The sequence below is a fragment of the Diospyros lotus genome, chromosome 2 (genome assembly GCF_014633365.1).
Source record: "Diospyros lotus cultivar Yz01 chromosome 2, ASM1463336v1, whole genome shotgun sequence".
Lineage (NCBI taxonomy): Eukaryota > Viridiplantae > Streptophyta > Magnoliopsida > Ericales > Ebenaceae > Diospyros > Diospyros lotus.
Genome location: NC_068339.1, coordinates 45,534,276 through 45,547,500, shown reverse-complemented (window position 1 = coordinate 45,547,500; position 13,225 = coordinate 45,534,276). Strand labels below are relative to the sequence as shown.

The window sequence follows — 13,225 nt, the reverse complement described above, 5'->3', positions numbered from 1 at the left end:
CTTGAAGAACTTTTCTCCTCTTGCCTTGTGGCTCTTTGGTGGATGAACAGTGAATCTTTAAGAGCCTTGAAATGGTTGGAAATTAGCTTGAGAGCTTTTGGGAGCTTTGGATGTGTAATATGTGTAGTGGATACTCGAAAAATGAATTTGGGGGTATTTATAAGCATTTTAGCCACTAAAGAAATAGTTAATATTAAGTTTGAAATTGAAAAAATATTTAAACTTTCTCAAACAATAATAAAACATGTCTCACTTTTAATTTAAAATAAATTTACTTTTTGTATGAGAAATCAAGATTTGAAAATTCAAATATAAGCTTTTGAAACATAAATAATTAAAATAATAAAACATGTCTAAAAGCAATATCCTTTAATTCAAATAAATTTACTTTTTGTATGAGTGAGATAAAACATATTTAAAACTAATTCTCTTTAATTTAAAACAAAATTACTTTTTATATAAAAAGGAGAAAACATGTCTAAAAGTAATTATCCTTTAATTCAAAATAAATATACTTTTTGCATTAGTAATAAAACATTTATCAATAAATGAAAATTCAAATATAAACTTTTGAGACATAAATAATTAAAAGAAGGAAATATGTTTAAAGACAATCCACCTTTAATTTAAAATAAATTTACTTTTTGTACCTATTTTTAATTCAAAAAAAATTTATTTTTTTATATGAGAAATAAATACATTTATATCATAAAAATATAATTATTAATTATCAAAACTTAATTAATATGAGCAAGTTGGCTCAACATAAATCAAAATCCATATTTTCAACATTACTGCACACAGTTTCCTGCAAAAAAACTACCTTTAATTTTTTTCAAGAAGTAATATTTCTTCTAGTTAAAAACGTGTCATATATTGAATTTATCTGAAAACGTATTATGCAATAATCAGATTCTGGATTGTTTGATTTTCGCATATAGATTGCTCTATTATCTGATATTGAAAATTGGAAAATGTGTATCAGGACACAAGATCTTCATTCCAGTGATATCATTGATTCCATTGCATTCAAGATTGTCGTTCAAGTTTTAGAGAAGACAATTTTCTTTGATTGTATCTCACGTTGTGACCATCAACAAAAGTCAGTGGCAATTATTGTTGCATGTAGGACTTTATTTGAAAAAATCAGTATGCAGTCATGGTCAGTTATACATAGTTGTATCAAGAGTTACAAGTCGGAATAGTTTAAATATACTAATATGTGATAAGAAAGGAGAACAAATAAACTCAACCACAAACGTTGTATTCAAATAAATTTTTAAAAATTTGTAATATTTAATCTTATTATAAATTTCATTTCTTATGATATATATAATTTAATAAAACTAAATTATGGTGTTTCCAATATTTATTAAAAGTTCATAATTTTTTTTATGTTGTCTTCGTTTGTGAATTTATTTTTCGTTTGTGAAGGACTAGTTAAGCATAATTCGTGCAACATGATTATAAATATTAATTTATTAAATCATTATTATAAAGAGTGTCACCATTGTGAAGAGAGATAATGATTATAAAAATAAATAGTATTCTAGTGATTATATTCAACTGATTTTAATAGAAAATGAGGGTTTATTTCTTTTTTCAGTTTAGCCTATTTTTTTGTTTTTAGAAATAATTGTTTTTAAAATCAAAGTTAGATTTTACCAAATATTATGATTTTTAAAAAAGGCTCTTAGAACTACATAAAGGATCTTTTTTGTTTACCACGATTGAAAGATCTTTAAGGTTTATAAATAAATGGAAATGTTACATCGACATTCATGAATGACACTCATGTATTGATATATTTCTATTTGTATTAATGTAATACAAAATATAACATATCAACATATGACTGCCATAAGTAAGTTTTGAAATAGCATTTTTAATAAATATTATATCATTACAAATTTCAAATAAATAATAAATTACTAAATTTCTTTTATTATAATAATCTATTTTGAAAGTAGAGCATACTTGACAATTTTAAGTGAAAGAACTTGCTTTTGTATGGTGAGCACTGTAAGTAAGGGTTAGTGAACTTATTCTAATAATGAAATCGAAATAATTAGATTTGTGTAAAATTTTGAATTGAATTGACCGAATAAATACGAAAATTGAAAAAACTAAACAAATATGAAAAAAACCAAACCAATTGAAAAAACTAATAAAACAAAAATAATTGTTATAAGTGTTACTCTAGTAAAAAGAATATAACTCGATTAATAACAACTTTTACTCGATTAATCTTTGTGAGTAACTTTTAGTTCGAAAAATATTACCCGATTAAAAAAAATATTACTTGAGAAAATAATATTAATTGATTAAAATATTTATTACTCTAATAAAAATGATATTAATTACTCGATTAAAAAGTTAATTTTACTCTAGTAAAAATGATATTATTCGATTAAAAAATGTATCTCGGTCGAGTAAAAATGATATTTTGTTATTTTATTTATTTTTTAATAAGGAAATTGATTCGAATTGAAAAACTCAAATTTAGAAATCAAATGGAATCGATCTACAAACTGAATTGAGTTTAACCAAAATTTTACCCACCTTTAAGTGTAAGGCTATCTTACATTGTGTCTAAGATTTTGTCTAAGCAACACGAGTAAGGCAATACTGCTATAGTAATTTTATTTATATGAGAAGTCAGTCTTATTTTTTTAATTTAACATATAACACGTGACATCGACATAAAAGAAATTATAATAAATTTTAAATAACTTTAAAATTATAATATTTTAAAAATGCATTTAAACATTATAATACTTTTAAAAATCTCCCTCATGGGCCCATTGATGGATAAGGAGTATAAAGACAATGCAACCAACACCACAAAGTCCACAAACAAATCAAGCGAAAATACTAAATAAAGGAAAAAGTTTGGGGCAAATTTAAAATTTAGTAAATTTTATTTTGATTTTAACAAATTAACTTTTAATTTTTAATTTGATTAGAGACTACATCTCTAATAACATTGTACGTCGAAACTCATATTTTTATCCTTTATATTTTTACTCTTTTTTTGTGTGATTATTTAAAAAAATTATTATTTTAATTATTCTACTAAATTTGTATTTTGACTCAAAAATTGATTCAAAAATATAAATAGAAGATGTAATTGAAATAATAAAAAAATTAGGTCATTGTGCAAAAAAAAAGATAACAAATTAATATTAAATTAAATTAAAAATAAATAATATTTTTTAAATCAAGAGTGTCACCATCGTGAAGAACTAGTTAAGCATAATAAGTGTAACATAATTATTGTTATGAGCGATCTCAAGGAATCAGTTAACAGGCTGGACCTAGTCCCGCAGGACGAATCCAAAATACTCAAGGCCCAATAGGCTGATTGGAATTCCTTAGAGGCCCGCCAGACCCAGAGATTGAGGACCACCAATGAAGAGTCTCACGATAAAAAGTCAAGTCCCTTGAAGACAGCGAGCGAGCTCGAGACAACATCCCAGCATCACAACATCACGACTTCAGCTTCGCCGAAAGACGCGCCAAAGATTAGAACAGCCAGAAGACCGCGAAATAATCGAAAACGATATACACCTGCCTATCAAAAGTAATTCAAATCCCTGAAGACAAAGAACCTATCATTGATATTCCGAACGATAAGGAAAGCGCCATCAACGGAATAGACTCATTCCATACTTAGAACTGATTCGAATTGTAAATAACACGACTCTATTTATAGAGGAGGATACGCCACTGTAAAAAGGGGGATGACTGAATTACATACTGTGACTCTGTCAGAATAACCAGAGAACAGTCGTGGACTAGACATGATTCGGGCCGAACCATGTAAAAATCTTGTGTGCTTCTTGTTTGTTCTTTTGCTTCTATTCCTTACTCTTCGGCACCCATTATCGCATTGTGGGCTCTCGGTCTCTGGTTGACGATTCTCGTACGTCAACAATTATAAATATTAATTTATTAAATCATTATTATAAAGAGTGTCACCATTGTGAAGAGTGATAATTATTATAAAAATAAATAGTATTTTAGTGATTATATTCAACTGATTTTAATAGAAAATGAGGGTTTATTTCTTTTTCCAGTTTAGCCTATTTTTTCGTTTTTAGAAATAGTTGTCTTTTAATATCAAAGTTAGATTTTACCAAATATTATTACTTTTAAAAAAAGCTCTTAGAACTACGTAAAGGATTTTTTTGTTTACGATGATTGAAAGATCTTTAAGCTTTATAAATAAATAAAAATGCTACTTCGACATTCACGAATGACACTCGTGTATTGATATATTATATATTTGTAATGATATAATACAAAATATAATATATCAATGCATGATTGTCGTAAGTGAGTGTCGAAATAGCATTTTTAATAAATATTACATCATTACAAATTTCAAATAAATAATAAACTACAAGATTTTTTTATTATAATAATCTATTTTGAAAGTGGAGCATGCTTGACAATTTTAAGTGAAAGAACTTACTTTTGTGAATAGTAAGCAGTGTAAGTAAGGGTTTCTGAACTGATTGAAATGATGAAATCGAAATAATTAAATTTGTGTAAAAAATTTGGATCAAATTGACTGATTAAATATGAAAATTGAAAAAACTAAATAAATATGAAAAAAATCAAATTAATTGAAAAAACTAAAAAAACAAAAATAATTGTTATAAATGTTACTCGAGTTAAAAAAATGTAACTCGATTAATAACAATTTTACTCTAGTAATCTTTGTGAGTAGATTTTAGTTTGAGAAATATTACTCGATTAAAAAAAAGTATTACTCGAGTAAAAATAATATTATTTAATTAAAAAAATTTGTTATTCGAATAAAAATAATATTAATTACTTGATTAAAAAGTTGATATTGCTCAAGTAAAAATGACAATTTGTCATTTAATTTTTTTTAAATAAGAAAATTGGCCCGAATTGAAAAACTTAAATTTATAAATCAAATAAAATCGAGTTTAACCAAAATTTTACCTACCCCTAAGTGTAAGGCTACCTTACTTTGCGCCTATAATCTTGTGTTAGGCAATTGAGCTAGGCAATATTACTATAATAATTTTATTTATATGAGAAGTGAGTCTTATTTTTTTTAATTTAACATATAACACGTGATGTCGACATAAAATAAATTATAATAAATTTTAAATAATTTTAAAATTATAATATTTTAAAAATGCATTTAAACATTATAATACTTTTAAAATTCTCCCTCGTGGACCCCATTGATGGATAATGAGTATAAAGACAATGCAACCAACACCACAAAGTCCACGAACAAATCAAGCGAAAATACTAAATAAAGGAAAAAGTTTGGGGCAAATTTAAAATTTAGTAAATTTTATTTTGATTTTAACAAATTAACTTTTAATTTTTAATTTGGTTAGAGACTACGTCTCTAATAACATTGCACGTCTAAACTCATATTTTTATCCTTTATATTTTTACTCTTTTTTTGTGTGATTATTCAAATTTTTTATTATTTTAATTATTCTACTAAATTTGTATTTTAATTCAAAAATTGATTCAAAAATATAAATAGAAGATATAATTGAAATAATAAAAAATTTAGATTATCATGTAAAAAAAAAAAGGTTAAAAATTTAATATTAAATTAAATTAAAAATATAAAATAATGAAAATAATAAAAAAAATAAATAATTACTCGAAAAATCGCGAAAGTACGTGAGCATATAGAGTTGGCAAGATTGTATGCTTAATCATTAATTATTCACAAATAAAAATAATAAATAGTTAAATTAAAGAAAATGGCGTTTTCTGGCTCACCCGGGGTCCCACGGTGATCGGTACCACCCAATCCCATTAAAGTCCACCATAGCTTCCTGCTGCTCGGGCCCCCGTCTCCGGCGACCGGATTCCACAATCAACCCTACAAATCTGGCATTGATGGCGAACTGAAGCAGACACCGAAGATGCCTCTGATTCGACGACGCCGGCCACCTGAGGACGATGACACTGCTCCGGCTCCGAAGCCAGATCAAGACGACGATTCCAAGAAGAAGAAGTCAGCGGCCAAGAAGGCCAAGGGCGGCGACAAGAGCGGTAAAAAGTGGTCGTGCGTTGACACCTGCTGCTGGTTTATCGGCTGCGTCTGCACCGTGTGGTGGATTCTGCTGTTTCTTTACAATGCGATGCCGGCGTCGTTCCCGCAGTACGTCACGGAGGCGATCACCGGGCCGTTGCCGGACCCTCCCGGCGTCAAGCTGCGCAAGGAGGGGTTCAAGGCCAAGCATCCGGTCGTGTTTGTGCCCGGAATCGTCACCGGAGGGCTTGAGCTATGGGAGGGCCACCACTGCGCCGACGGCCTGTTCCGGAAGCGCCTATGGGGCGGCACATTTGGGGAAGTATACAAGAGGTATTGAAGGTTATTGAGATTGATATTTGTTTGGTCTTCCGTTTAGTGTTAAAATTTAATGGTAGCCTGTCATAATCCGTAGGAATGGCTCTTTTTGCTTCTTCTTGTTTTAGTTGGATAAGTTGTCTATAGGATGGTCTTAACTAGAATGGTAATCATTACCGTTTGATTGTCTAAAGCTGTTTTTTTCTGTTGAAGCAACGAACATTATGATTATGGTGCATGGTTTAATGATAGGCACCAACTTGGTAGAAATTTTCTGACCATTCAAAGTGCCATTATTTTCGGTTAGTTGCAACTTTCTTTATCATTGTCACTGCAAATTAATGTGATTGATGTCAGTTTTTTTTGGCCTTCATCCCAACTCCCAAGTAGTCTAGTTCATGAAAGAAAGAACTTCCAGTTTTACTGAAAGTCCATGGCCCCTTCAAGAAGGCTGTTCTGGTTATTGATCTGACATGAAAAATCCTCGTGATTCAGGCTGCCGGTTGTGACATGATACGTGTGTTTGTGTTGGTTGTAATTGGTTTTCAGGGCTGTAAGCCGACTTCTTTCTCTTCCTGTTTAAATGCTCGTAGAAGCATTTGTAGTTTGCTTCCAAATAAAACCCATGTGGAGTTTTACTTTATGCTACTTCGATTTTGAAAAACACTTGATCTTTTGTTTCTTTTCCAATTGAGTATCTTCATAAAACAATAAATGTGCAAATAAACATGCCACATATGCATAAACATCTATATGTCAGGGACTCAGAGGTGACTTTGATATGTGGAGCCTTGTCAAACTTGTGAATTCTAAAAGTACTATTAATGTTGACAACTAACATTTATTACTTTTGCAACTCAAAGGTTCACTTTTATAATTTAATTATCTGGCAATTATACATCCTACATGAACATTAGTTCTCAACTGCCAACTTATGTTTCCTATTAAATAATAATTTATTGCAAGATACTCCAGTGGTTTTTGATGTTCTTCCCTTTACATGGCATGGATTGACAAACATGCATAAATGTAACATATACTCTGTTTAGAGTTTGAGGAACTTCTAATCATTAGATCCAGTGCAGTTTGTAGTTAAAGTTTTTGCATGTCCACTGAGCATTTTCTAAGGTTGAAGTCTTTCTCTTCCTATTTGTGTGTTTTAGAAAGGAATTTTGCTTCTCAATGTATGCTTGGATTTACTATGGTATTGATTGTTCCCCATCCATTTGATTGCTAACATTGAGGATGCTGTAACTTTGAAATTATTGGTCTATTGGGGAGTCTATTGTTGGCTTGAAAAGTTCCTGGTGGCTGTAAATGCTGATTGAAGCACTGTTTGTCTGATCTTTTGCAGGCCTTTATGCTGGGTGGAACATATGTCACTAGACAATGAAACAGGGGTGGACCCTCCTGGTATAAGGGTCAGGCCAGTCACTGGGCTTGTAGCTGCTGATTACTTTGCTCCGGGGTACTTTGTCTGGGCAATTCTGATTGCTAACTTGGCTCGAATTGGATATGAGGAGAAAACCATGTACATGGCTGCGTATGATTGGAGAATTTCATTTCAAAACACTGAGGTACTCTTTTGACTTCATGATCACATGAGATCTTATTTAGATGCCCTTCTCTTACACTAGTCAGTGGATTACTGGCCTTTGAATTTGGCTGAATGTTGAATCTGATTGATTAGGTGCGGGACCACACGCTGAGCCGAATAAAAAGTAATATAGAGCTAATGGTTGCTACAAATGATGGCAACAAGGCTGTCATTATTCCACATTCAATGGGTGTTTTGTACTTTTTGCATTTCATGAAGTGGGTTGAGGCACCAGCTCCAATGGGTGGTGGAGGCGGTCCAGGTTGGTGTGCCAAGCACATAAAGGCAGTATTGAATATAGGTGGGCCATTTTTAGGTGTTCCTAAAGCTGTGTCAGGTCTTTTTTCTGCGGAAGCTAGGGATATTGCAGTTGCCAGGTATTTCTCTACTTTATCTCCTCTCTAGCAAAAAGTTTATTATGATTTTGTTTCTTCCCATTAGCACCTCTAAAGGGGGAGAAAAAGGGTGCCACAAGGTAATTGAACACTTATGTGGTTTCTTTAGTTTTAGCAGAGCCATCCCCTTTAGAAGATTGCATTAGGAAGGGCATCTGGCATAAAATTTTGCCACATTTTTTTTGTTTTTTTGTTTTTTTGCATGGATTTCTATTGTCAATGTGACTTTTAGAAGTCAATTGACATTATGAATGTTGTGCCACCGATCCTGACTTGATTAGGCTAAGGTGCAATTGATGATGATGATGATGATGATGATGATTATGGGTATGTGCACTCTGCTAATTCAGATGGTATGCTTGCCAGCTTCTTCAATGATGGCTTCTGAATCCTAATACTGAGCTTGGCTCATATGCCACTGTCTAAATTTCTATTACATGTGAAAAAGTTTAAATTTGTTTTCCGAAGACACTTAATTATCACATCTGTTGTAAAAAAGAACAAGTGCTCTAAGAAAGTAGCAGTTCCCTCTTTTCCTTAGCTTACTAATATTGATATTCTTTTTTCACATTAAACATTAGGTGGGTTGAGAGCTATGCTACCAGAAAACAAAAACTCCTTGGTGAATTTTGAACTAGTACATGTTCTGGGAGGACCAGGACACTGTACAATTTCATTCCAAGAGTAGTGAAGTCAGCTATCCTGGTGTTCACAATATCATATTCATATTTATTTTCTTGAACGTTCTTTTAGGATGGGTTAAAATCAATTTAATAAATTAAAATCTACAGATAGTAGAGTTCTGGCCTGACAAAATGTAAAAGACTAGCTGTCATGTTCTAAGAATGTGTATTATTTTATGAGTTTGAAGAAATAATAGACCAAATTGTATTATTTCATTGAAAAGGAAAATAGTTATGTAAGTATCTTAGAATCTAATAGTAAAACATACAAGTTTACCCTATCACAACATATTTAGAACATGACATACAACGTTCTTACTTCCTGCTCCTGATTCATCTTCTATGTTGAGAGTGAAAATAAATAATATAAAAGATAAGTTAACGCTCTATCTATCAGCTTAAGCTTTTAGATGAGATGGTGGTTAACAATTTAACATGGTGTCAGACTAATATTTAAATAGTTGCATCTGTTTGGACCACTTATGCAGTGAAACCTAGTCACATGTGAGGAGGTGTGGTGAGAGTAAAAATAATAATATAAATGATAAGTTAACTTTCTATCTACCAGCTTAAATTGAGAATGATGCATACAAGGTCGTGTATATATATTGTACTCCTACACAATATGATATAAAATAGGACCGTGCTACTTTGCCCGAGAGATGGACAAAGAGGGTTACCGAAGGGGGGCAAAAAGACCAAAATGCCCTCGCCCACTATGCAAATTTGCAAAGTGTGCCATTGCCCGCTGCTCTCTCCTCCCCCTTCCCATGGCCGCCGATGCAACCGCCGCCTCACCGTTGCCATCACCTTGCTGACCCCTGCTGCATCCTTGGTGGAGGGAAGATGTAGCGACGGTCAGCGAGGCGGGTCAGCGAGGCGAGACGATGGTAGTGAGGCGACGACAACGAGGTGATGGCGGCGCGACGATGAGGCGAAGGCAGCGATGAGACGACGGTTGCATCGGCGGCCATGAGTAGAGAGAGGAGAGAGCAGCGGGTAGTGGCCCACTTTGCAAATTTGCAAAGTGGGCGAGGGCATTTTGGTCTTTTTGCCCCTCTTCAGTAACCCTCTCTGTCAATCTCTCGGGCAAAGTAGATTAATCCTATAAAATAAAGGGGCTGGATCTGGGATACTTTTTATTGTGTCTTTTGTACTTTTCCAAGATCTCCCTTCCCCTCTCCCTTCTCCGATACTTGCATGAAAGGTGATCTATTGTCCATTTGTTATCAATGTCCTTGAAAATTACATTTGTTTTGTGATGACCTTTGGCATCGGAAGTTGGTTAGGTCTTAAAAATTGGAAATAAGATTTCAAGAGTTTGTGACTTGAGAGGTTTAAAGTATAACATGGTTTTTAAGAGGTGTCAGATTGCAAGAATAATTTGCTTCCTAACTTCTGGATATTATCCAATTAGGACTCTCTGTTAAATTCAAACAAAAAGCTAGGGATAAGGGGGCCAGATTACTTTGGTTATGACCTGGTATTTTAGCTTTTTTGTGTCTGTGTGTTGTTGGTTGATATCTGACTCTTTTGAACTCGATTTCACCTAGGACTCCTTACATTTGGGTTGTACAGATACAATCTGAATTTTGAAGTTCCCATAACTCAATGAATTGTTAAACCATATCAAAGAATATATCAATGGAGCTCTAGGAAACTATTTGGTTGGATAACAAGAATGTGGGTGCTATGGCTCTGAATTTGCTAGGAGGGGCTAAAGTTTATGTCAAATCTTTTAGAGGTGTCTAGATGTGTTGTCCTACGTGTGGTTCATGTTTGTAGTTTGTAGGTAGAAGTATCTGTTGCTTTTAGATTGGTACAGCTATATGTCCCTGTAGGAGGAGGGACCTTAACCTTAGTCTCCAAACACCCCCATGGCCTTGTGCAGTTGTGCTTGAGTCATAGGTCTATTTCAGGCCTCAGGGATCTTGGCTTTGAACTCAAAATTTCCCCTAGGTTAAGAAAGACAAACACTTTCTACAAAGTGCCTGGTTGCAGCACTTGCTGGACAGTTCCCAAAAGTGTGGAACATGTATTTAATTGTGTCATTTATTTGTTTCTATATCGGAACGCTTGGAGACGGCATTACATTGGATATTCTATTCCCCTTCTTTACTTGTGTCATTGGTTAAACAAGTCTAACGGTATGGCACACGTCCAACACTTGTGTCTCTTGGTTGCACAGATCCTTTTGCCCATTATACTTTCTCTGTTTGCTTTAGTGAAGATATGCATATCTTTATTATTTGAAACCCAACTTAATTTTGGCCTCCCACATCCTTCACTTTGTCGTGTACCTAGGGTTTGGATTGGAATTCGGAAAGATCCAATAGAATTAAGACCAAGAACAAAGGGGATTGGAGGGAGAATTGGACAGAAATGAGGGAGAGTTGCAGAAGAACAGAGAGGGAGAGAGATCAGGGAGAAAGCAAAGGGAAACGAGAAGGAATTCAAAGGGAAATTGATGAGAGGGAAAGCTGATTTCAATTATCAATTCAAAACCATCATTCTCTAACTACCTCAGCCTATTTATAGGCTGTTCCAACCTATCTAATTGAGAAGTACAATTATTATTAGCAACCTAGAGTACAATATAGCAATACATGTGACTAACTACTATTATAATGACCATGATAGCCTTGGGGATCCTTTGGTGTAATACTCCAAGAGCCCAAAGAATGGTAGTATATATCGAGGATAAGTAAGGAAGGAAACAACACCAACTGGATATCTTTTGAGCTGAATGTAGGCAAAGAACTTCTGGATTAAGCATGCTTGAATTGGGGAAGCTTAAGGATGGGTGACTCCTGGGAAGTTTGCGTAGGCCCATCAGGGTAAATTGTTTCCGGTCCTTCCTATCGCTTGATGCGAGATGTTACACTCGGGTTGTGACAATTTCCCCATTTTTGAGAGAGTTCTTGTCCCCAAAAAGTTACAACGGTTGCGCCACTATTTCTTCATCCAATACTAGCTGTCTTGATCTTTGCCCTTATGTTCTTAGCAACTGGGACAAAACCCCAGGTTGTTACCTCAGCTCGGACAATTGCAGTCAAGGCTACATCTACCTCCAAGGTGTAATAGACCATTTCCCTTAGGTTTGCAATAACTACCCAATTACGATTGCTGGTACCCGTAGTCTGAGGATCCCATATGATGCCAAAACCTGTCAATATATCCACATCAATTGCCTTTAATGAATTTAGTTGCTCCATGTCGTAGGTAGCAGCTGAAACCTACAACCCTAAAGCCTTTAAATGATGATCATTCTGAATTTACCTATCCGATTGGTTACCACATATGTCCTCCTTTTCTCATCCTCTTCAAAAATGATAGCAACACAGTGACACCGTTTAAGATCAACAGGACTTCTTTCTACTGGTGCTGTTTTCACCTTGTCGTTAGCTAAGAAATCCTCAGCATTATTCGAAACCAAAGGCAATGGAACAGTGTCCTTAGGAACTCCACTATCAATTCCGTTTCTTACAGAATTTTGATTTAGGACACCACCCAATCCTTCAGTCCATGCACTAGTCACCAGGGGTAACGAGTTGGCCTTGGCTTCGTCGATCACTTCATCAAATACTTCCCCATTTTCCTCTTGCAGCCTTTTGGTAGTTGCCTCTTGAGGTGTTATTTCTACTTCTAACTTCTCAATCACAGCAGCGAAATTCCTCCTCCAATTAAAAAAATTCCTTTTTGCCTCTTGTTATCATCCGATTGACTACATTATTCAGCTCTAGTTTTGGACTTCCGTGATTATCATTTGGAACATCCCCATCAAGAACTTTTTTTCCAAAGGAATCAGGGTGTTCCTTTAATTCTCCTTTTTCCCAAACGCCCTAAATCAAACCTTTGGAATTGTTGCTGCTGCTGCCAACATTGTCATTATAATCACATTCCTCGTCAATTCTACTTAAATCAAAACACTTCTTCTGCCCAAAATTGAAGGTCATCAGTGAATAAGTTTTCTGCCATCTTGATTGCTCATTTGACTGCTCCATTTTAAGGAACTCTTCTTGGTTAAAACATCTGCGATCATCATTTGAAACCTTTGTTCTAAAACACGACCTAGGCGGCCGCCTAGGCGTTAGGCGGACCTTTGCCGCCCCGAATACATGCAAATCGGCATCCTAGGCGTCGGGCCTGATTAATCGGGCCTAGGCGGCCGCCCAGGCAGTGTCGAGGC

At 34.0% G+C, this 13,225-nt stretch overlaps 1 protein-coding gene across 1 annotated transcript; it reads left to right on the top strand.

The window, feature by feature from the left end:
- Positions 1 to 5,816: 5,816 nt before the first annotated feature.
- On the top strand, positions 5,817 to 8,378 carry LOC127793856 (phospholipid:diacylglycerol acyltransferase 1-like). Its single transcript, XM_052324610.1, has 3 exons — positions 5,817 to 6,376; positions 7,716 to 7,938; positions 8,052 to 8,378. Exons 1-3 carry the CDS (start codon positions 5,934 to 5,936, stop codon positions 8,361 to 8,363), a joined length of 978 nt encoding a protein of 325 aa, XP_052180570.1. The 5' UTR covers positions 5,817 to 5,933; the 3' UTR covers positions 8,364 to 8,378.
- The last annotated feature ends 4,847 nt before the right edge of the window (positions 8,379 to 13,225 follow it).

Bases quoted from the DNA above. Each gene is read 5' to 3' on its own strand.
- LOC127793856 (XM_052324610.1), top strand. From the start codon at position 5,934: ATGCCTCTGATTCGACGACGCCGGCCACCTGAGGACGATGACACTGCT. The intron at 6,377-7,715 runs GTATTGAAGGTT...GATCTTTTGCAG, and splicing joins TTTGGGGAAGTATACAAGAG to GCCTTTATGCTGGGTGGAAC. The intron at 7,939-8,051 runs GTACTCTTTTGA...CTGATTGATTAG, and splicing joins TTTCATTTCAAAACACTGAG to GTGCGGGACCACACGCTGAG.